Source organism: Nomascus leucogenys, chromosome 1a, assembly GCF_006542625.1.
Source record: "Nomascus leucogenys isolate Asia chromosome 1a, Asia_NLE_v1, whole genome shotgun sequence".
In the NCBI taxonomy this organism is placed as follows: domain Eukaryota; kingdom Metazoa; phylum Chordata; class Mammalia; order Primates; family Hylobatidae; genus Nomascus; species Nomascus leucogenys.
In genome coordinates this window covers 88,742,144-88,764,540 of record NC_044381.1, presented here as the reverse complement: position 1 = coordinate 88,764,540, position 22,397 = coordinate 88,742,144, and the positions used below count along the sequence as shown (strand labels likewise).

At 40.9% G+C, this 22,397-nt stretch overlaps 1 protein-coding gene across 11 annotated transcripts in view; it reads right to left on the bottom strand.

Annotated features, from left to right (window-relative positions):
- Window positions 1-22,397, bottom strand: part of SIPA1L1 (signal induced proliferation associated 1 like 1) — a 433,967-nt gene that overhangs the window by 36,955 nt on the left and 374,615 nt on the right. For 6 of the 11 annotated variants that reach the window (XM_030812823.1, XM_030812833.1, XM_030812820.1 and 3 more), the window contains 4 exons: window positions 19,291-19,560; window positions 5,691-5,837; window positions 2,329-2,453; window positions 46-108 (listed from right to left, as the gene is read on the bottom strand). In XM_030812823.1, coding sequence (XP_030668683.1) covers window positions 46-108; window positions 2,329-2,453; window positions 5,691-5,837; window positions 19,291-19,560 — 605 coding nt within the window. The remainder of the gene's footprint in view (window positions 1-45; window positions 109-2,328; window positions 2,454-5,690; window positions 5,838-19,290; window positions 19,561-22,397) is intronic. The other 5 variants (XM_030812861.1, XM_030812855.1, XM_030812849.1 and 2 more) reach the window with 1 other exon arrangement.

Genomic DNA, 22,397 nt, shown 5'->3' with positions numbered 1-22,397 from the left:
ATGCAATCACGTGTTACTTACCATGACACTTTGGAAATATTTTACCTGTATATTCATGCTGCTCGAGGACAAAAGAATTGAAATCCTGAGGTCCTCTATAACTGTAAGCTGAGCACAACAGAAAAGACACACAGCAACTAGTTTACTTAAAACAATTGCTTCCTTTTGGACTCCAAGCTGGCGTTCAAGATGGGGTTCCAAAAGTGAGAGATAAAGAATTTATCCTCCATAACACCACTAGAGCTAATAGCAAGAATCCTGGGCCTCTGAAACACCCTTCCTAACATGTAGAGGACAGGGCAAAATACTCCTTGACTCTGACTCTCAACCATTTCCAAAAGCAGAGGCAGAAAAGCGAACAGCCATAAAGATAAGTGAGCCAAGTCAGTAGGCTAAACTCCTGTTACCGCTGTCAGGAGGGTACCTGCTGATAACACACTGATGCCTAACCAATAAGAACCTCGTAAACATTCTCAATCAGTGCAAGTCATTAGAGAATGTTGTTCTTATAAACTGAGTACAGAATGGTCAGCCCATTATATTATACTCAATATTGGGTACTGAGTAATAAAAATGCAACAATTATTTTTCTTGACTTCTCCCTGGAATGGCTTATACCAGCTAAGCCTTCTGATTCCTTCTGATGTGCCAGTTAGGAAAGGCTGGGTTATTTTTCTGGAATGCTGGGATATCAAAAATTATTTTTAAAATTATTTTAATATTTTATTTGAAGGGTTAGATTTTCAATGGTGAAAGGCCACCACTTGGACCTCTTGTACTGTGGTGAAAAGGCTTCTTTGGCAGGCTTCAGGGGTATCTTATTTTTAAAAAAGTATACCTTACAAAAAGATGAACAAATAGGTTTTAAAAATTCATCTACATTCATTTTTAAGTCTTAAATCTATTAAGAGTGGGATGCCACTAAAGTAAAGTGGATGCTGAGAAAAAAAGACTAGAGGGAGGTTTGTGTGAGAGAATGAACAGGGGTCTAGGAAGAACCTTGTAATTACCCTTTCCATTCCTTCTCACTCCGTGTGACTTCCCGAGAGTGGGAGGCATGACACTGCACGCCTCACAAAGGGCTTGCTGGCAGCCTTGTTCAAAGCCTGCACTAGGAGCCAAAAAAAGCCGCTAAAGTCATGCTGAAGAAGGGATCCTTTTCACATGTGTCGTTACCATCTCAACAGTACCAAAACATATGGGATTTAAAACATTCTGTCAAGAGTAGAAAAGCAGATCAGAATATGCTCAGGTTTTCTGTGTGGGGGTGGGTAGGATAAGAGTGGAGAATGACAGATGGCTTCAATAACAAGGCACATCTCACTGAAGCTACTGGAACAAAGCATATCTTCAGAACCTAGGAACTCCCATTTTTCTTCCTCAACCCCTGTCTTAGTGGAACACATCGCCACTCCTTTCTATGTCCATGGTTAGTACATTTACTTGGGCACAGTCATTAAAACAGGACAAAACAATGAATTTGCAGAGAAGATTAACAGATGGGTCTTGTCTTATAAGATTATCTTTTTCAGCCCTGAAGTGTACACCTTTTTATCCTACACTGATGCAACTAGAGATTAAATAAAGGAGGAAAAAACTCAACAGTCTAACAATCTAGATTCAAGTTAATGATGCACCAACTGTGTTGGTACCAAATCCCTGAGGCTCCTGTGTTGAAAATCTTGTTTCATGGCAAAATGTTATTGTATCAACTAGTGTTATGGTGTCATTGTGAAACAACACATATATAGAAAGAAAGGGCTATGCAGTAGAAATCCGGGCACGAGCTCGCTAATGCAAATCTCTTCCACCCAGCTGTTTCATACTGCTAAGACATTTCCTTAGCTGACAGCTTAATAGCAGAGTGAGAAGAATTTTTTTTAAAAGCACATCAGGGAGGAAAGAGATTCTAAGCAAGCTACAGATGTGACTAAACAATAATCGTATCTCTTTTCCACTTTGTTCATAGTTTTGTTTTTTAACTTGGCATTAAGTACACCAAGCAATCTCTCGAGGCACTTATTCTAGGCAAAAACAAATAAACAAGGGGGAGGAAGGTACTTAGTCTGGTAGTCTGGTGTTTTAATCTAGGTGCTCAAAATAATTCCTATCGCCTTTCCACTTTTGAATTTGGGGTCACTTAGAATTCCTTTTCTCTTAGGTCTTATTTATTGCTTTCACTTATACATAATCTAACAGAGACTTAATTCTAATTCATATTTATTAACTAGGGCTATCTTTTATAACAATGTTTTGATAACATCATCAAGAGGTGACCTAAGTCACCTTGTAAAAGCAACTTGCTTCTTGTAGAAATTGATTACTTACCCATCTGGTCAGCAATGCTATCCTCACTTCTTTGCCAGCTAGGCGTGGATTTTCCGCTGCCACCGATATCTGACTGGGTGTTCTGCCTGTCAATGGAGGCTGGGGATCTACGGCTCACTCCAAACCTGTAGTGATTTCCGCAAAGGCAAAGACAATATCAGGGACCTTACCCATGAGGGGAAGGCAGTCCTGGGTGTAATGAACTAAATTTTAATGACAGGCACTACTGGTTTTTGCTTACGTGTCTGTACTTGTATACACACCCTGGTTCGTGTTTACGTGGGTGTGGAAATGTGTATGTTGTGGTCAGTATACACCACTCTGCTCAAAAAGGTATGCGTGCTATGTAAACAAACTTGTAACAGTGAGGGTGGAAGCCATTAGGACTGAGCTAACCTAAGGTATATAGTGTAAGAAACCGAAATTTTCTAAGCCCTCGTACAGCCAAGTTCAGACTTACTCACAGCCAAAAGAAAAAGTTCACAATCTAAATATTAATATTCCATATATATATTCCAAATGGTATATTGTGGAGGTTTGTTTTTCTTAACTTGGTAGTTTACTAAATCATTAAGTCAGTGGTTCTTGGACCAAGTATTTTCTGAGTACTTGCTTTGTGGTCTGAAATACAAAGATTACTATCATTCAGATCATGTAGAAACCATGTTCAAACTGTAAAAATTTTAAACTGCCTTTGCGAAGGGCAATTTGGAAGCAGGTAAACTGGCAAAAAATAAAGGCAAATGTTTATTTCTGGAAAGAACGTTTAGCTATTTAGTGAGCCAGTTTTATTTTTCCCTTTGTAAAATAATAATACATGCTTAATTAAAGCATATGCCTTGACTACGAATATCAACAAAGTAAATACTGACTGAGCCCATGAAAAAGTGCCAGAGTGTAGAATTTAAACATTCATATGGAAATTTACTAATTTATATGTGGTTACTAATGAACGTATGCATAATCTATACAATAGAAGACCAAATAGGGGCTAGGAGCAGTGGCTCACGCCTATAATCCCAGCATTTTGGGAGGCAGATACAGGAGGATCACTTGAGGACGAGTCAAGACCTGCCTGGGCAACAGTGTGAGACCCCGGGCTCTACAAAAAATAAAAAAATTAGCTGGGTGTGGTGGCCACTACAGTCCCAGCTACTCAGGAGGCTGGGGTGGGAGGATGGCTTGAGATGGGCATGGATGAACTGATGCTCGTGGGGTGTCTTCTTGCTATAGGCTGATACATGTATGGGTAAAACCAGCAAGTGGTGCACCAGAAAGGCAGGAGATAAACAATAGGAAGACCTGGGGCCAAGTTCCAACCCCCACCCAGTATGACTGAACAAACTCACTGAATTTTTGCCTCAATTTATAGTGTAAAACGGCAATTCCATTATAAGAAGCCAAGGAGAAAAATCTACATAAAGCATCTACAAAGTAGAAGGGGCTAGAAAAACATTTATCTTAGTAAAACTTTTTTTTTTTTTTTTTTTTTTTGAGACGGAGTCTTGCTCTGTCCCCCAGGCTGGAGTGCAGTGGCACAATCTCGGCTCACTGCAAGCTCTGCCTCCCAGGTTCACACCATTCTCCTGCCTCAGACTCCTGAGTAGCTGGGACTACAGGCGCCCGCCACCACGCCCAGCTAATTTTTTGTATTTTTAATAGAGACGGGGTTTCGCCGTGTTAGCCAGGATGATCTCGATCTCCTGATCTCATGATCCGTCCGCCTCGGCCTCCCAAAGTGCTGGGATTACAGGCGTGAGCCACCGCACCCAGCCAATAAAACTCTTATTATATCATCCCCCAGTTACTGTTTCACAAGTGCTTTTCATTTACATACCCCATCACAAGGCTCACTAAGCAAAGCTATCTCACATACTGATGTAGCACTTATCAAAAATAAAAACCTTGATTTATGAAAACTTCTAATTGGTTAAAGTGGTCATTTAAAAAAAGGACTCACAATTACACTTTTTGCCATCTCCTCCCTAAGGGTCCTTGTTTCATTCATAAGAGTAAATATACCTATTTATGATCCTATTCTAAATTTGTATTAAGCCTTTTTTAAAAGGCATGGAAATGCCAGTTAGAAATGGAGTCTAATCATGCTTTTACTTTTTTTATTTTTTAAGAGACAGGCCTATGTTGTCCGGCTGGACTCATATTCCCGGCCTCCAGGGATCTTCTCCTGCCTTAGCCTATCAAGTATCTGGGACCACAGTTCCCAGTTTGCTTTTATTTTTTGGTAGCAGTGTAAACTTTTAAACCTCTGAACCTTTTAAACCTCTGAACTTAAAGATGGACATTTTTCTGACCCTCTGGTTTTAAATAAACAATAAGGTAAAACTATCTTTAAACTCTGCTTTGGAAAACATTTTCATCTGATGAACTTTTAATTTCATTTCTCATGTATGCCCCCCATCCCCAATTTATTGTATGCCAGAGTATAAGGGATACCCAGTCCTGAGGAGCTAAGATAAAACTTGTTCTAAATTTTACTTGGTGCTGTTTTTGAAGAGCTTAATTGTTCTTTGTTCAGAGAAGCATTTAGTAGTTTAAGAGTCACAGTTAGATTTGAAGGAGTTTTAAGTAAACATTTGGCTGACATATGAAACACATTCAGTGACCAAGGACTCTGCCTCATGAGGCCATCCAGTTCTTTCCAGGGCAGGCTGACAGCTTTGAAATATCTTCCTCAAAATGGGCTGGACCCTTCTTCTCTATAACTTTCATTTACTGGCCTCACTTGTCCTCACAGACAAATTTGATCCCTAACCTAAGAGTCCTGGAAGAAAGCTACTGTGGCCTCTTTACCTCCATAATTCTCATCCTCAGCTTGCACATCCTCAGTTCTTTCTCCCACATGGTCTCCAGGCTCCTCATTTACTGGGGCCCTCTCTTTGGACCTGCCCTGCCTGGTCAGAATTCCTTAAAGTGTGTGATCCAAAAATAAATCTCCAAGGAGGGTAGAACAGGCCCTATGTCTTTTAAACAGTTTTGCTTTTTAACTGCCTCTCATTCCCATCCTAAACTTGTACAGGTGTTTTTTCTGCTTTAGAGTAAATAAGAAGTGACAAAATCTGAACTGTGAAACTAAGCAATATATATAATGGACAAACAAATGCAATTTGATTTCTTTGCCATTTAGTTCTTTGTAGAGGCTAGAGGATGATAAACTTCCTAAGAAGTAGTTTAAACCAGCCATTAAGCCATTTTTCTATCTGGATTATTGACTACGTTTTCTCTTTCATTTGTCTACAAATTGATCAAGCCTGGCTGAATGGAAGTCATTTTACATGTCTGAGTATAGATGAAAGAAATGATGCCAACAGGGACCATGTAGAATGGGACAAACGCATACCTACCCTTCGGGCATGGACTTCTGCCTATAAGTGCCCCCCACAGAACCAGTATCACTGGATGAAGACAAGTTGCTAGGAGAGTTCCGACACTGGGATCTTGCTAAAGCCATGGATGAGACCGTTACATAGATGTCCGAACCAGGAGACAGCCTGCATGTGCAACGCAAAAACATGAAGTCAACAATTCAAAGGGAAAATCCCAAGGCAACGCATGATGGATAATATCATATAAATGTGACAAAAACAGTGACCTCATGGAGATAGTGAAAATGAAGCCAGCTGGAAGCCTACAAAAGAAAATTCCCCATAAAATGACTCCCTAGGGGAACAGCTGGAAAACTGCCTTGGAGGGGGTGGGGGTGGGTGTCAAAAAATAACGGGGAAAAAAAGATCTAGAAAACATGTATGCTTCCAAAAGCTGCCAGAATTCAATTGGCTAAATTACTTATGCAGTTTCCTAGTATGGCAGAGCAGAAGATAACTGAACCCAATTGACATTAACATAGCAATTAATTCCAATTTCTTACACTAGTCCTCCCAGAGTATATGACCATAGTAACACTGGTACATTTTTTGTATGCTTCTTTGTTTTCCAATTTTATTATTCACAGTCTGGAATGAATATTCAGATTTTGCTATTTAGTATTTATAATTTTGGTTGGTAGTAGTATCACTACATAAAAACCTCCATGAAAAAATGTCTAAAACTGCAGTTGTTGAATTTAACTAGAATTACTGAATGTATATAACATCGCAGTAGAAGTGTGCTCCACATGGGCACCTCATGTATCTGTTTTTAAAGTTATGGGTCCTTCACACTGCCAACTGCCTGTCAAGGCAGAAACCATAGCTTTGTGGTCAGGACAGACATATTTTTTCCCCTCTACCTCCTCTACTCTAGTAGGCAACATGGCAACCACAGGGATATGAGTAAGTGATGCTGTGCTTAGGTCACAGTTGTGACTAGGTTTAAGCTAACCCTTAGTAACAATGGTATTTTATTTCAGAAGCAAATGCTGGCACAAATCACTTGACTCTTGCAGCAGGGGAGGTCATTTCCACTTTATAACTTAGGAAGTGAAATCTAAGTCATTATTCAAGTTCACAACAAGTCAGGTTTCTAGACTCTAAGCTCACTGCACTCCATGCTAAACTACTGCTGTCCCCTAAAGAAGGCCTGTTTTTTTTTGTTTTTTTGTTTTGTTTTTTTTTAATAAGACAGTTTACAATGGGTTTGCATGCTCAAACAACTTTGCACATAAAGCTATCCTAAGACAAGTCAAGTTTTGATGCCTTGAGACAGAAGCTGCTTCACTGGCAGAGGCCCTGTCCCACAGTGAACCTATTTATCTTCTGAGTAGGGCAGGATGGGGCTTCAGGTATAGGAAGCTGAGAAGCTTTGCTAATAGAAAAAGAATAAGGATAGATACTAAAAAGTACAACTCGCAAATTAATCCATGCCCAAGAGGCAGATCTGACTTGAGAGCCCAGATTTGTCTCCAGCTGTCTCCTAAACATCTTGACTGGACACCTTTCACCAGCAATCCAAATCAGACCTTTTCAAGACTAACACGTTTTATCCCACTCTCCAGTACCCCAAACTGTCCTTCCTATATTTGTTATCTCAAGATAAACATCATTTTTTTTTTGTACCACATAATGGCTTTATTCACAGGACAACATGAGACTGCAAGTCATGTGACTAGTCAAGCTAAACATGGTGAAGCCATTTTTTCCCTTTCTCTTTCTTTACTTTCCACAGTCAATTGGGTTAATTAAGTTCAACCACTATTTACTGAGCACAAATTGTGTGTCGGGCACCTGGTGCTGGTCCTGAAAACACAAAGACAAAGAAGATACCTAGTTTCCAACCTGCTGAGGGGCTTCTGAGTTCTCTCACCTGCAGCCTGGGTCAGTACAAGTGTCCTAATAGGTCTTCTCAACTTCCAGGCTCTCTCCACCCCATTCCTCCAGCAGCCCCAACCTACCCTCTTCCACCAAGTCATCTGACTGCTAAAAGCCTATTCAAAGCTTCCCTTTGCCTACAGGATAGAGGACCAAATCCCTGGGACCCTCTTTAAGGCCTTGAACCATCTGACCAAACCCCATCCTCATCTCCATCCCCATTAATGGCTCCACGCACGCCACATTCTAGAGACTGTCAAGGTGTCCTAGTTCTCAGACTCCGTCCATTCACACTATTATTCATCTTTTTCTCTCTGCCTGGAATGCCTTCTTCCTTTGCTACTCACATAAAAAGGCCTGATGCCAACATCGTAGCTTTGAATTCATAGATTAGAATCTCCTCAAATCCCATGACAATCTGTTCTTTGCACCATTACACCATGTCGTATAGAATAGTTATTTTATGTGTGTCTCCTTTAATGTGAATTAAGATTCTGTCTTTAAGGGGCCAGGACTGAGCCTTATTTATCTTTACAGCTCTGAGTGCTTAACATGTGTTTTGAATGAAGGAGATTCCCTATCAGTGGTGTAGAAAATGAAGAAGGGAAGGCGCATTCAGGACAAGTACCATAGTTATGTCAGATGCCCCAAGTCAGGAGTTCTCAACTATGGTGGGGCTAGATCACTTGAACAACAGCTGGTCACTAATAATGAAGTGCCAAAATTTGTGAATAATTTAATAAAAGCAATTGTAACAGACTGAAAGTTAATATGCCTTCTAAAATGCAAGAAAAAGGGATGGAGTTACAGGTGATAGAATTATATCTAAGCCCAGACACCGATGTATCATCAATCTTACATATGATGGTGAGATAACTTAGGACAATGCCTGTTCTAACTAGTGTGAAATGGGGCACACAGGGAGACTTGGGATGTCAGTGTTCTGGAAATGTGGTGACAAGAAAGAGGCAGGGTTTCTAAAGTCTTCCTGTTATCATCGTCGATCTCGCTGTTGCTATACAGACTGTGAGAAATATGGGCCAACCACCCACTGGCACTGTAATTAGGTTGCCAGATCTCAAAGTAGGGTATGCGTGGGGCAGGTATGGCGGGGCCACATACTAGTGGGATACTAGCTCATCTCTACTTCAGGTAATGTGTTTTGATAAGAGAAGATCAAGACATTTATCTGGGTACCATAACATGGGTTTCTCTTTATTCTTTTCCACTGAGACATATTGCAAATTTCTCATTATTATTCTAAAGTAATTAATTGTAAGGTGATCTGAAAGGGGTATGAATGGGAGGAGTTGGTTATGAAAATGAAAACCAAGTAAGGCTTAAGGAATGACATGAATCCAAATGTAACAAAATACCACATTCCTTTCAACCTGAAGTGTTTGGCTCTTATACACACCTAATAGAGAGAAACTTCAAATAGAGTTTCACTTCATAGCTGCTTTGACTTTCTTACTGCAAAGGGGAGGAGGTGTTATAGAAAACTAGAAAAAAAGGAGACAGCAGTGGAATGTTAACCCAGTGAAGATTAATGCAACGTGTAGGGGTCTGATTTTTTGACTTAGGGGTAAACAAGTAATGCCAGCGAAGTATATTTACGGTGAACGTTAAAATGTTTACGCTTCTATGAGGAAGTTACAACATAATTCCAAAGGAAAAGTCAAGATGTAACCTTTACATTTGTATTTAGAGGCTGCTTTTCTTACCCTGCTCTCCAAACGTATATTAAGCTAAGAAATCGCAGGCTAGTTCTCAACCTCAGCTTTTTTATTTGGCAAATGTATCAGAAAATTCTATTTGGTTACTGGAGTTATCCCAAAGCGAAAAAATAGCCTTTCCAGAAGGCTGGCATTCATTCTCATCCCTCTTTTGCATTTATATAACTCAATAGTGGCTTTGTTTTCTGACTGTTCACACACATAGAACACACATAGAGCAACTGATGGAATGCCACCCAAATGTTTTTATGACTCTAGATGTACGTACGGTAGGCAAAGAAAAATTCAGAATTAGCCCTTATTCTGATGACTATTTTTTCCCAATACTCTGAATTTGATACTATCACACAAATATTATTTGAGAACAGATCTAGTGGGAGAGTGGAAGGCACCACTGTCTGTCTGGGTACTGGCAGTCCACTTCTGCAGAGATAGCCTGAGGCTGATCGTTATTGGAAGATGGGCTGATTGCTATCCTGCCACTTTGAAGAGGTGCTTCAAGAACTGGGAGCAGTACCTCTCACACTGGCTCACATAGGAAAACCAGCACACTGACCTCTTGGATCTCTGTCCACCCCACCCCACCTCACAAGTGTACTCTGTTTTAAGAGTTGCTGAGTCCAGTGAAGTTACAGCAAGATCACAAGAATCTTTTCTTCTCTTTTGAGATAAATCCAGATCTTTCTGCTTAGTCTTAAAAAGCCCCAAACGTCTGATGTTAATGCCTCAGTAGATTTAGAGGACGAAGATTAATACCTCTTTCAACTGCTGTGAGATATTTCCATTCTGTTGAATACAGGCAATATTCTTTTTAAAGAATGCTCTGGTCACTGTGAAAATTAGGATAATACAGGTTCAGCATCCCTTACCCAAAAGGTAAGGGATTACTCTATAATTTACAGAATTACAGAGAGGAATTCTGTAAATCTTTTAGCATTAATTTCAGAAGATTTTCTTCCCTATACTTTTATAAATTTAGTCAAGAAATAACTAAACATTTTTAAAATAACTGATACTAAACATCCTCTGGGGCTTCCTTCTGCTGAAATAAAACACCAGCGCTTTTTTTTTTTTATTGTATTAAGAATGCGCAATTGAAAAAGTCATGATCATCACCACCCAGAGAAAGTACTTCCACAGTCTTTTGACTACACTTGACACTACACTTAACACCAGCTTTTCATTTATATGCAATGCATTTCACTGTGGTGAAAACAAAGAGTTGAAGGGGTTGGATATTTAGGAAGAGATGGTCCAAGATACGTCTTTCATTCTTCCAGAAGCAGTCTCACACCAGGCTAAAAAAGAGAGCTGACACACACACATACACACACACACATGGATTTCTAACACAACCACCCTGTCCTCCACCACACCTATTCCATGAATCAACTCACAGGACGACATATATAGTGCCAACATTAATAGATTCTTATTAAACTGATCACTCCAGATTATGACTGATTACAACTTATCAACTTATGGGTATGGAATTCTAAGTGAGAAGTTGATGGTAAAATATTTTCCTAACTGATTAGGTAACACTAATTAAATCTCTATTCTATTTCTTACTTTTTATTCCAAGGTGAGATATGTACAAGGACATAAAGCCCTCAGTAACCCAAGTGCAAACAGTGAGCTGGTGGTATAAACAATTGAGAGCATTTCAAATAGCAGCAGTGATGGACAAATTAAATGCTTGAGTCCATAATTAAGCACAGCATTTTACCACAACTTAACAATTAAAATGCTATCCAACCAGGGAACAGGACCAAGTTAAAGTCTTCTGTCTTCAGCCATGTATATCAACTAGGATTCTTCCAGAATTATGTAAAAAAAAAAAAAAGAAAAATCTCTACAATGATTCAAGGTCATGTAATTTGGATGCTATATCCAGCGTAGTTTGAACAAGCTGTGTTCAACTTCAAGCAACTCATGCCTGTCTTTTCATAGCTTCCTGTTGTATACTTTGTGAACAGAGTTACTGCTGGCTTTCTAACCATATAATTCATACCAGCTGTTCAGACTAGATCATGGGAATCCTGTTTTTTTTTTTTTTTTGAGACGGAGTCTTGCTCTGTCTCCCAGGCTGGAGTGCCATGGTGTGATCTCGGCTCACTGCAACATCCTCCTCCCAGGTTCAAGTGATTCTTCTGCCTCACCCTCCCGAGTAGCTGGGATTACAGGCGCCCGCCACCACACCCAGCTAATTTTTGTGTTTTTAGTAGACAGAGTTTTGCCATGTTGGCCAAGCTGGTCTCCTGACCTCAGGTGATCCACTCGCCTCAACCTCCCAAAGGGCGGGGATTACCAGTGTGAGCCACAGCACTTGGCCCCAAAATCCAAAACTTTTTGAGCGCCAATATAACGTTCAAAGGAAATGCTCGCTGGAGCATTCTGGATTTCAAATTTGGGATGCTCAACCAATAAGATTAACACAAATATGCCCAAAATTAAAAAAAAAAATTGAAATTGGAAACATTTCTGGTCCAAGCATTTTGGGTAATGGATGCTGAACCTGTATTATCCTAATTAATCTTCACAGACTCTAAGAGGTGCGGCCGTGATCTACTTGAGTCATGGGGATGTTAAAGTGCAGAAGGACAGGACCTTGCCCGCTGCCACACACTCCCAGTAGCATAGCCAGGATGCAAATCATGGCCCCTGGACAGCACAGCCTACCCTCCTGGTGCTTCTAGGAATTTCCAGGCAGGTCACACTAATACACAGGTGGCCCTGCAGAGAGGAAGCCGTTATGGAAACATTTCCCTAGGGTGAGTGCAGAATAGCTACTTTTGAGGCCCAAGGAATGATGAGTAAGTAACTGAAGAGCCAGAGCTGGACACAGTACTGGAGCATTCTTCTCCCATTCCTGGGTCACTCTGGAGTTTGTAAACGATGGGGAACTGGGAGGTGTGCCAAGCTGAAGCCATTGTGCCCATTTCCTGAATGCCTGAATAGGAACCACTGTTGCAGTATCATCTAAAAATGTGAACTTGCAAATCACATCAACTCTAATCCTGACATGGATGCCAGTACGCTGTTTCCTGCAAGGAGTGGAAAACAGGAGCCTTCAGAGTCCGGTGACTTTAAGCCAAATGCGGCCCTCTGCTTTTCTCTCTTGTCTTGGCTGACAAATACAACACCAGAATTTAGTTCCAACTAAAACCTTTTGAAGGAGTCAATCAAGATCTTGCATTTCACTTAGAGTCAATTTTAGAAAAGCTCTACCAGCAATATACTTTTAAAATGAAGTATTCTAAACTTAGTCAACAAAAACCAAATAATTCTACTTAAATCTATGTTTAATGCTATAGCTTTATCAGACTATCAAGTGCTTCGCCTTTACCTATCATCTAATTTTTATAAAAGGAAATTGGTTTATTTTCTCCAAGATAGATTAAATTCTGTCCCCAGTTACTTAAATAAGCCCTCTTGATATTAAAGGGTCATTGCCACAAATGGAAAGTAGAGGAAACTCTTAGTGTGGAAAGCTGGACTACCATGTGAAGTGTGGACACACTAAGTTGAGGAAACTCTTTTTAAAAAAAGCATTGGGAGCCTATTAAATGCCAGAGTCTGTGGCTGGTATTTGGAATACAAAGATGAATAAGACAGGCTAAGTTTTAAAAAATGGACAAATAACATTAAAGCGAAGTTTCACAAATTTTGTGATGAAGAAGCCATGTGGTGGTAAGAACATTCCTAGTGGGGCAATTAAGGTAGAAATGGGAGGAGAGTGTTTTCGGGAAATTAAAGGCGACTTCTCAGAGGAGGAGGCATGGCAAGACTTCAGCAGTCCAAAGAAGGAGTGGAAGGTGCACCAAGCAGAGGAGCTCCTAAAAAGGCATCAAGGGGAACATAGTGCTTGCAGAGGAGACAGCCACTCACATGCCTAGGGATGGGGGTGGTGACGATGACAGGGGAAAAGGGAAAGGCAAGTCTACATAGACAAACTTTTTGGGAGGGACAGGGTCTCACTCTGTTAAACAGGCTGAAGTGCAATGGCATGATCACGGCTCACTGCAGCCTCAAATGCCCAGGCTCAGGTGATCCTCCCACCTCAGCCTCCCAAGTAGCTGAGACTACAGGCATGTGCCACCACACTTGGCTAATTTTTTTTTATTTTTTGTAGATACGGCGTCTCACTATGTTGCCCAGGCTGGTCTTGAACTCCTAGACTCAAGCCATGCACCAGCCTTGGCCTCCCAAAGTGGTGGGATTATAGGCATAAACCACAGCACCCAGGCAACACAGGCAAACTTGCTGGTGAATTGGACTTGATCCTGAAGGCTGTGTGGAACCATGGAAGGGCTATAATGAAAGGCACGGCCTGAGAAGTATTTCCATTTTTATTAGGTCATCCTTCCAGTGGGAGGCTGGTAATTATACCTAGAGGCTGTTGGCAACAGTTTAGGTAAGCAAAAGAAACTTAGTGCAAAATGAGAACTTCTCAGGCGATGGCAGGAACGTGTGTGGAGATGGGATGATAGCGCCGAGGGGAAGTTGATAACGAATCCTACTTCTGCTCTGGATACTCAGGTAGATGGCAAAGCCATCCACCAAGGTGGGTAACACATGAGACGGAAGAGGCAGAAGGAGGGGCAGGTGTGAAGGTCAAGTCAGCTTGAACTTGTGAATGTGAGACACTTTCATGCCTTTCAAGTGCAGATGTTCAGTAGGTAGTCAGGCATATGAATATGAAAAGTGAAAAAGAGACCAAGGCAAAACAGATCAGCTAAGGAATTGCCCACATACAGATGACGGTTGAGGTTGCTCAAGTGGATGAACCATCTAGAAGAATTGCACAGTGTGGGATTCAAATAAAAATGAGGAAGAAGTGGGGAACACAAATTTCAGGGTGATGAGATAGGTGCAAAGAGCTGAAGATACAAAAAAAATCAGGAATACATTTTGGAAGACAAGGAAATGGAATTTGAAGGAGGAGGGAGTAGTGAATGGTATCAAATAAGCTAAGGACCTAACACCATCCAGAAGCTTTAGAAATGGAGAAGTCAGCTGGGTGCAGTGGCTCTCACCTGTGATCCCAGCACTTTGGGAGGCTGAGGAGGGAGGATCACTTGAGGCTAGGAGTTTACAACTAGTCTGGGCAACACAGTGAGACATTGTCTCTATAAAAAAAATCACTTAAAAACATAAGCTGGGTGTGGTGTGGCGTGCACCTGCAGTACTAGTTATTTAGGAGGTTGAGGTGGGAGGATGGCTTGAGCCCAGGAGTTTGAGTTTACAATGAGCTAAGATCAATGCCACTGCATTCCAGCCTGAGTGACAGAGTGAGACCTTGTCTCAAAAAAAAAATAATTAAAGAAATGAAAAGAAATATGGAAGTCAATGGGCAATGGGGACCTAGCTGGAGCATTCCCAGTGAAGCTCAAAAGTCCCATGATTTCAGGATCCTCATGGCAAGGCACGAAGCTGTGATGGAGGGGGCCAGTATTTGGAAGGCACAAGTCCTGAAGCTTCTAACCACAGCTAATATTCTAAACAAAAGAAGAGTAAACATTAAATGGTGCTTGTTTTGTTTGAAAGCAGAAAATGACACAGTGGAAGATTAGCTTAGATCCTGTATGATATAACAAATTTAGAAAGTATTTCCTTAAAAATCAAGACTGAATGGTCACGTGACTATTATGCGCTCTGAGAGGAGAACTCTTTTGTTTCCACAACATTCACACCCTATATGGTGCTGGTGTCTGTGAGGAAGGAGGGAGGGAGGCTGCAGATGCAGCTGTCATAACTGCGTGAACAAAAAAGGCCCCCTATCCAGCTTCTTAAGAGTTAAGTGCAGGGGTCTCAAAGGGAGTGACAATGACATCCAGGTAAAACTCAGAAGTACCAAGTGTTCAGTGAGCTCTAACGTCAAATATTTACAAAAAGGCTGGTAATACTAGCCTAAAAAAAGGAGAAAAGAAAATCATTTTACATGTTAAGATGTCTGTTGTTTATCCAAAGCCCCTCAAATAGCTCAACTTTTATAAGCATATTAACACAGATCAGGGTTTTATTGCTGATCCCGCATTATGTTTAAACACAGTAATGTATCAAGTTCAGTGTGCCACAGCCAGCAATTTTTATTTCAATCCTACCCTTAAGCTCTAGGTAAATTTGAGGCCAAAATAGTGACCGTATCATATTACGTATTTCTGTTGAACGAATGTTAATTCTGTTAATAAATACTACTCTCACAAATACTGTAAAATTCTGTAATCAGAAAGCCACCTGGAGAGCATAAAACTCATATATTCAAACCAAATAGAAATTAGACTTTATTCTATTTAGATGCCAAATGGATTATCAATTCTTACTGTGTCAGTTTCTCTTAACTACGTATAGAGAACATCATCCAACTAAAGAATTTTTATTAAAACTCAAAACACCAACATACGTCAGCGTGTCATAAAAATCCTGACCTTGATATTAAAAGAAAAATATTATGCAGATTTTTTTTTTGTTCCTAATGACCTTTAAGTCTGGGATACTATATACAAATTAAAGAAAAACCATGCTTCTACAAGCAGTAAATTAGTGTTTTCACCCAAAATGGACTGTGTTGGATCCATCTATGGTTACTTAAGTGGGCAGATTTGGGGTGCACTGGAGGAGCAGACTTGCGATGGCTGCTAACTTGAGCTTAAGTATAGCTGGTTTCTCTATGGTTGAACACAATTTCCCTAACCTAGGGGAGAAAAAATGAATGGAATGAACAACTGTAAAGCATTCTTTAGTCACAATATTATGCCACACCATTACTGGTAGGGCAAGATTCAAGGTCTGGCAGACCCTGTCATTTATTTTCATGATTTATGATTCCTCTGAAAGGTCCAAATTATACTTGGTGAGTACATGGTACAAATTGTAAATGGCACTCAGGATGGCGCTGGTATGCAGGGGAGAGTCAGATGGACGAGGGGTGCCCCAGTACTCCTCACTTCTGTATCTCAATAAGGTATTTTGTTCTCAGTAGGACTATAAAGGGGATGCTTGAAGTTTTCAGTTATGTTTTACTAAATTTCATAAGGAAATTATATTCTAAGGTGAACTTTATGCATCTGGGGACTCAAGAAGGACTGAGGAAGTATTTCTGATAAAAGTCATGAATCTGCTCTATCCTCAAATATTCCTGGAGTCACAGCAGCAAAACAAAGTTTCTCAAACATGAGTAGCCCGTATCCTAAATTCTTTGGACCAGAAATGTTTTGGATTTTGGATGTTTTTGGATTTTGAAATATTTGCATTACACTTTCAATTGAGCATTCCTAATCCGAATGTCTGAAATCCTCCAATGGGCATTTCCTTCGAGCATCATGTCAGTGCTCAAAAAGTTTTAGATTTTGTAGTATTATGGATTTCAGACTTTTGGATTAGGATATTCAATCTATAATACCTTCTCTTTATGCCTCAAAATTAAAACTTAAAAGTTTTTTTACTAAAAATTAGGAACGATGGGGTAAGAAACTGAACTTTAAGTTTTCATAAAAGAAAAATATCCATCCAATTAATTACCATATATTTCAAAATGAAGATGAGCTAAATCATCCTAATATCCTGGAAACCATAGGATTGAGATCTCACAAGTCATCTAAGCCCCGCATCCTAAGACCTGAAATCCTAGTCTAGTGTACTGAATATATACCAGAGACTAAGGGGACAGTGAGTAGAGGTTAAATTTTCCTGAAAACCTCGTCAGCCCCACCTATGGTCCTTCCACCTCTGCAGCTTAGAGAGTCACAAGCTACTCTAACGGTCTTCTAGAAGGAGCACTTACTGAGATGCATTTTCCTCTGGGTGGAGTAAAGAAGAAAGGCAGACACAAGTACACACAGAAATTACCTCTAGAACTCAAGGATCTACATCTGGAAAAAATGGAGTTCTGCATTCTCTAGCACTGAAAGCTGCTCCCATCGAAATATGATACTCAGCTACAAAAAATATTTTCCCTTTTGAAGGTCAGTATGACTGGCAAGGAGCTTTAGTTTCTGTTGCAGAAATTAAATTCAACATGGAATCAAAATACATTCTCAAATGGAATATTGTATAAAGGAAATGACACAAAGCCAATTTCACTTGTGAAAGCCTGCTGATTGTTCTGGAGAGAAAGAAAACAGCATTGAGGTGGGGGAAAAGGTCCTTCTCTATACAATGATTTCCTGGGTTCATCTTTCAAAATGTGGGCCAAATAATGAATTCCAGTTAGCACACACCTCAGAGGCAGCCAAGTCTGGAATGTGTCAAACAAAGAATTTACTCAGAGGTCTCCTGGATATTTTCCTCCTCAAAATAAGGAAAGAGAGAGGAGTCCAGATGGTAATGGGGCCACTATGGGAGAGGAAACTTTTATTGAGATAAACAGCAAGGCTCTGTAAATAGATCTCCAGGATGAAATGAGAAGTTGTAGAAAGGTGACTATTTTCTTGGTTTGTCTGTTTTAATTAAATTGTTTGTCTGTTTTTATTAAACTATTTCTACATAGTATCCTAGTAACCTAAAATAGTTAAGTGACAATGTTTTATCCAACAGTTCAAAAGTCAGACTAAGATAAAGACTTCATAGTGTGGTTTCTAAAGCTTCCTGCTCTCTGCTCCCAAACTGGAGCGGTGATGATTTACGTGTATCTGGGAACCGTCTTCCTCAGCATCCTGCTCCTGCCAGACCTGGTTCTTGCTGCTCAGAGGAGTCAGGCTCACGTTTTGGCTTCCATGTGGACCCTCCCTTCTCCCCAACACAGTTCCCAGAATACAGACTTCTCCCCAGGTCTAAGGGTTTTCACAACAACATTGTGAGATGTGATTAAGGCAATCCTGAAGAGATGGGGAAAGGACAGTGGATGGACAGAAAGAAGTTGACTTCTAGGCCAGGCGTGGTGGCTCATGCTGTAATCCCAGCTACTTGGGAGGCTGAGACAGGAGACTCGCTTGAACCTGGGAGGCAGAGGTTGCAGTGAGCCGAGATCACACCACTGCACTCCAGCCTGGGTGACAGAGTGAGACTCTGTCTCAAAAAAAAAAAAAAAAAGAAGTTGCAGACCACTTAAAAAAAAAAAAAAAAAGAAGTTGATGACTTCAAGCAGACCACTAGCAGATTATTCAATTAAACTGCTTTAGTGTACATGATTTGAGGTAACCAAATTTATAGTGCAATTACTTAAAATCTGTATAGCCAACTTCTATTCCCATTTTGAAAGCATTTAGTCTAGTTTAATTTTAGGCCTGGACTCTAGTTCAAAGTGCTGCAGTTTACTCTTAACTCCAGACAAAAGTGCTAGGGCAACCTTGTAAAGGCAGAGTTAACCCACTACCTTTTGGGAGGGAACCCTCTATGGCTTTCAATTTAACAACAACCTTTGGTTTCTTACTTTCTAGGACCCCTCAGTCCCTCTCCCTCTGGCTTATTTTACTCAGGACTAAGTGTTTTAACTTATCTCCATGAATCATCTTCTCTTCACTATTCTTTCCTATTTTCAGAGTAGTGAAAAATATGTTTGTGTTATACTAGTTTTCCTTCCTCATAATCCTTTATTAATAAAGTGACACAAACATAGTTATTCAACCAAAAACCTGCCTTCTGTTGCTCTTATATCATCATTTTGTCCCAAAATGATGAAGACTGTCAAGGATGATATATGGTCACTGTCACCTCAAAGAGTGCTAAATTCTAATCCACAAGGCCACTAAGCATGTAGTAACGATGTGTTGATAATCACTTGGAAATTAAAGAGCAAAGCACAAATACCAGTGTGCAGAGCTGAAGGCTTTGCTAGAATCAATCTCTGTTCATCCTTATGGCTTTGCAACACTACCATGCTGTGAAAGCCACTATGGTATGCACCTCAGTTTAATTCTTTGTTACTAGTAAAATATGAGAAGGCCTAAAACTAGTGCTTATGTGTGTTACTTACATTTGGGGCAGAGAGAGAGAGAGCAAACCTTTGAAGGCACACTTACCGCCTCTCTAGTGGGCGCCCGTCACTGGAGATGCTTCGAGGGATGTTGGCGGCTCTTTCTGGAGGAGGCATCTTCCCATCTCCTTTTCCAGCATTCAGCCGCGAGGTCATGGGACTCTGTACCTGGGACGGGACTTGAGGTGAATGAGGCCCCTTGCTGGCGTTCCTCTGCCATTTGTTATTATTTCGGAAGGGAAACTTGAATTCGTATGAAACACCTTCATTCATTTTGTACTCCATCACTGGCACGCGGTAGGTTTCAGAGCAACTCCTATTAGGGGCAAGGCACAGGGAGAAACACAATGGATACTGCTTTTTCTTGTTGGTGGAACCACACTGATTCTCATTAACACTTAAAAATGGATCCACAATTTCACCCTGTGTTTCAAACCACCTTTCAATCTTTGGGCCCTATATTTATTTTCTTTTCAAAAACCAGAACCCAAGGAAGTATTACAATGGTATTTTCCTTTACTCAATCCCAACTTGTTGAGTGCGAGATATGGAATCTTTAAAAAACAATGGGACCCGTGGTCACCCTGGGGGTGGCCAGACTACTGAGACCTGAGGAGGAAAGGCCACCAGGACAGCATGACAGGGGCACACCTGAGAGCATGAAGTCTCAATGGAAGAAAGCGGCTTCACACACCCACCACTGCACACTGCGACTGGGTTCTGAAAGGGTGTATGAGCAGCTTCACAACCCGCCACTGCACATCGTGACTGGGTTCCAAAAGGGTGAACAAGCAGCTTCACACAGCTGCCACTGTACACCACGACTGGGGCTCCAAAAGGGTGTACAAGCAGCTTCACACACCCGCCACTGCATACAGTGACTGAGCTCTGAAAGGGCATATAAGCAGTTTCACACACCTGCCACTGCATATCATGACTGGGCTCCAAAAGGGTGTATAAGCAGCTTCACACACTTGCCACTGCACATCGTGACTGGGCTCTGAAACGGTGTACGAGCAGCTTCACACCCCCACCACTGCACACCGCGACCGGGCTCTGAAAGGGTGAATGCGCAGCTTCACACTCCCGCCACTGCACATTGCAACTGGGTTCTGAAAGGGTGTACGAGCAGCTTACAGACCATTTCACTTTGGACCAGCGACATCACAAGTGCTGTGTAGCCACATGCCTCCTGTCCTGGACAGTGCAGGCCCCAAGGGCGTCCAGCCAAAGGCCTGGTCTTGACATGGATGAGGCTGAAGGCACGGCGAGGGAAGGTGAGACATGGAGACGGGGGGCAAAGTGGAAGAGCTTACATAGTTGGCTGGCAGGAGAAAAAGGACAATGGAAGGTGCCACTCTTTCATGACCTTGTCTACATATCTCAGTGTTGACTCCTGACATTTCAAATGTGTATTCCATAACGCATCCTCTCCCCCACCTTCAGTAGAGTTTTTGTTGTTGGCAAGTGCCACTTTTGGAGCATGTGCTCAGAAGGAACAATGGCGTCTGCTGCCATCCTTACTTGACTCAGTCACAGCCCACATCTCCAAGGAGTACTTTCTTCTTGGGGTTTCCTTACCAGTCCCCCAAATGCACCAAAAGCCAAGGGTGACCTTAATCTGACCCTCTGCCCAAGGCTCCACTCTATCCCCTTCATGCTTTAATGGCAATGGCTTTCAAACTTTATGGATGACAACCTAAGACATACATTTCACACTGGGACACAGCACCACCACATATACACACAGATGTGCATCTTTCCTCTCATGTCTTCCATTTTGCTGTATTCTGAATGAATACACTTCATCCAAAAATACATTGGGTGCAATGTCCTAAATTGATTTGATGATCTACTTGAGGGTTATGGTCTGCAGTCTGTAGAACATTGTTTTATGGCACATTTGACATTACTTTTAGTAGTTAATGACTGCTATGTCTTTAAAACCTTTTCTCTAATAGAACATTTTCTCTAATATTAACGAATACTACTTTAGGCTCTGATATAATTTCAACCTTTGATTCTGACATTTATGACAAAAATATGCCATTGCAACCCTTTTTTGGTTGTTCATAGAGGTAATACACTGTGGTATAGTTTAGAGTCTTTCATTTGTGACTACAGTCTTTCATTTCTGACTAAGTAAGGCATATTATAAAGATCTAATGTTCTGGATCTGTAAATACAATGCAAAAAAATGTTACACTTTACCAAAGGAGTATTGACTAAAATTTATAATAATCCGTAGAAAAATTTCACTTCTGCTCAAAATCTGTACTAGCTTTGCTTCTCCTCAGCAATGCTCGTTTTAACTTGTAAACTCAAAGAACATCATCATCTATGCCCCTTTCTGTCGGCTGCTAGGAACCAGCACATGTACAGAACTTTATTATTACGTATTTTGGGCACCAACTTTCCAAAAATTTTCACCTAAGCCATGTTTTGCTTTCACTACTACCTCTTCCACCTCCAATTCCACAGCTAGGCTTCTATTTTGATACTGTACAACTACTTTCTCTTTCTTTTTGAGAGAAGGTCTTGCTGTGTCACCTAGGCTGGAGTGCTGTGATGTGATCAAGGTTCACCACAGCCTCAACCTCCTGGCCTCAAGTGATTCTCCCATCTCAGCCTCCTGAGTAGCTGGGACTACAGGTGTGCACTGCCACGCTCAGCTAATTTTTGTATTTTTTGTAGAGACAGGGTTTCGCCATGTTGCCCAGGTTGGTCTCAAACTCCTGAGCTCAACTGATGCACCTGCCTTGGTCTCCCAAAGTACTGGGATTCCAGGCATGAGCCACTGTGCCCAGCTCACAGGCACTTTCATAGGCTATTTTAAGTCCATTTTGCATCAGGCAGATAATAAAATAAATAATGATAATGGTAACAGACACAATAACAGTAATAATGTAATATGAAACAGACAAGTTACTTTATCTTTGGGCTTCTTCAAACACTCTTTGAAATAGTCTTTTAAACTGCTTAACATTTAGTATGAAAACTGGCTAGAAGGCCTCTCTGGCCAAAGACGCTGTCTTCCCCACAGTCTACATTTTATTTCCACCACTCATAACATATAACTAGAAACTTTCTTCATATCCCACATTGGCCAAATATAGTATGATGAAGTCTGAACAGAGAGAAGATTCATTCATA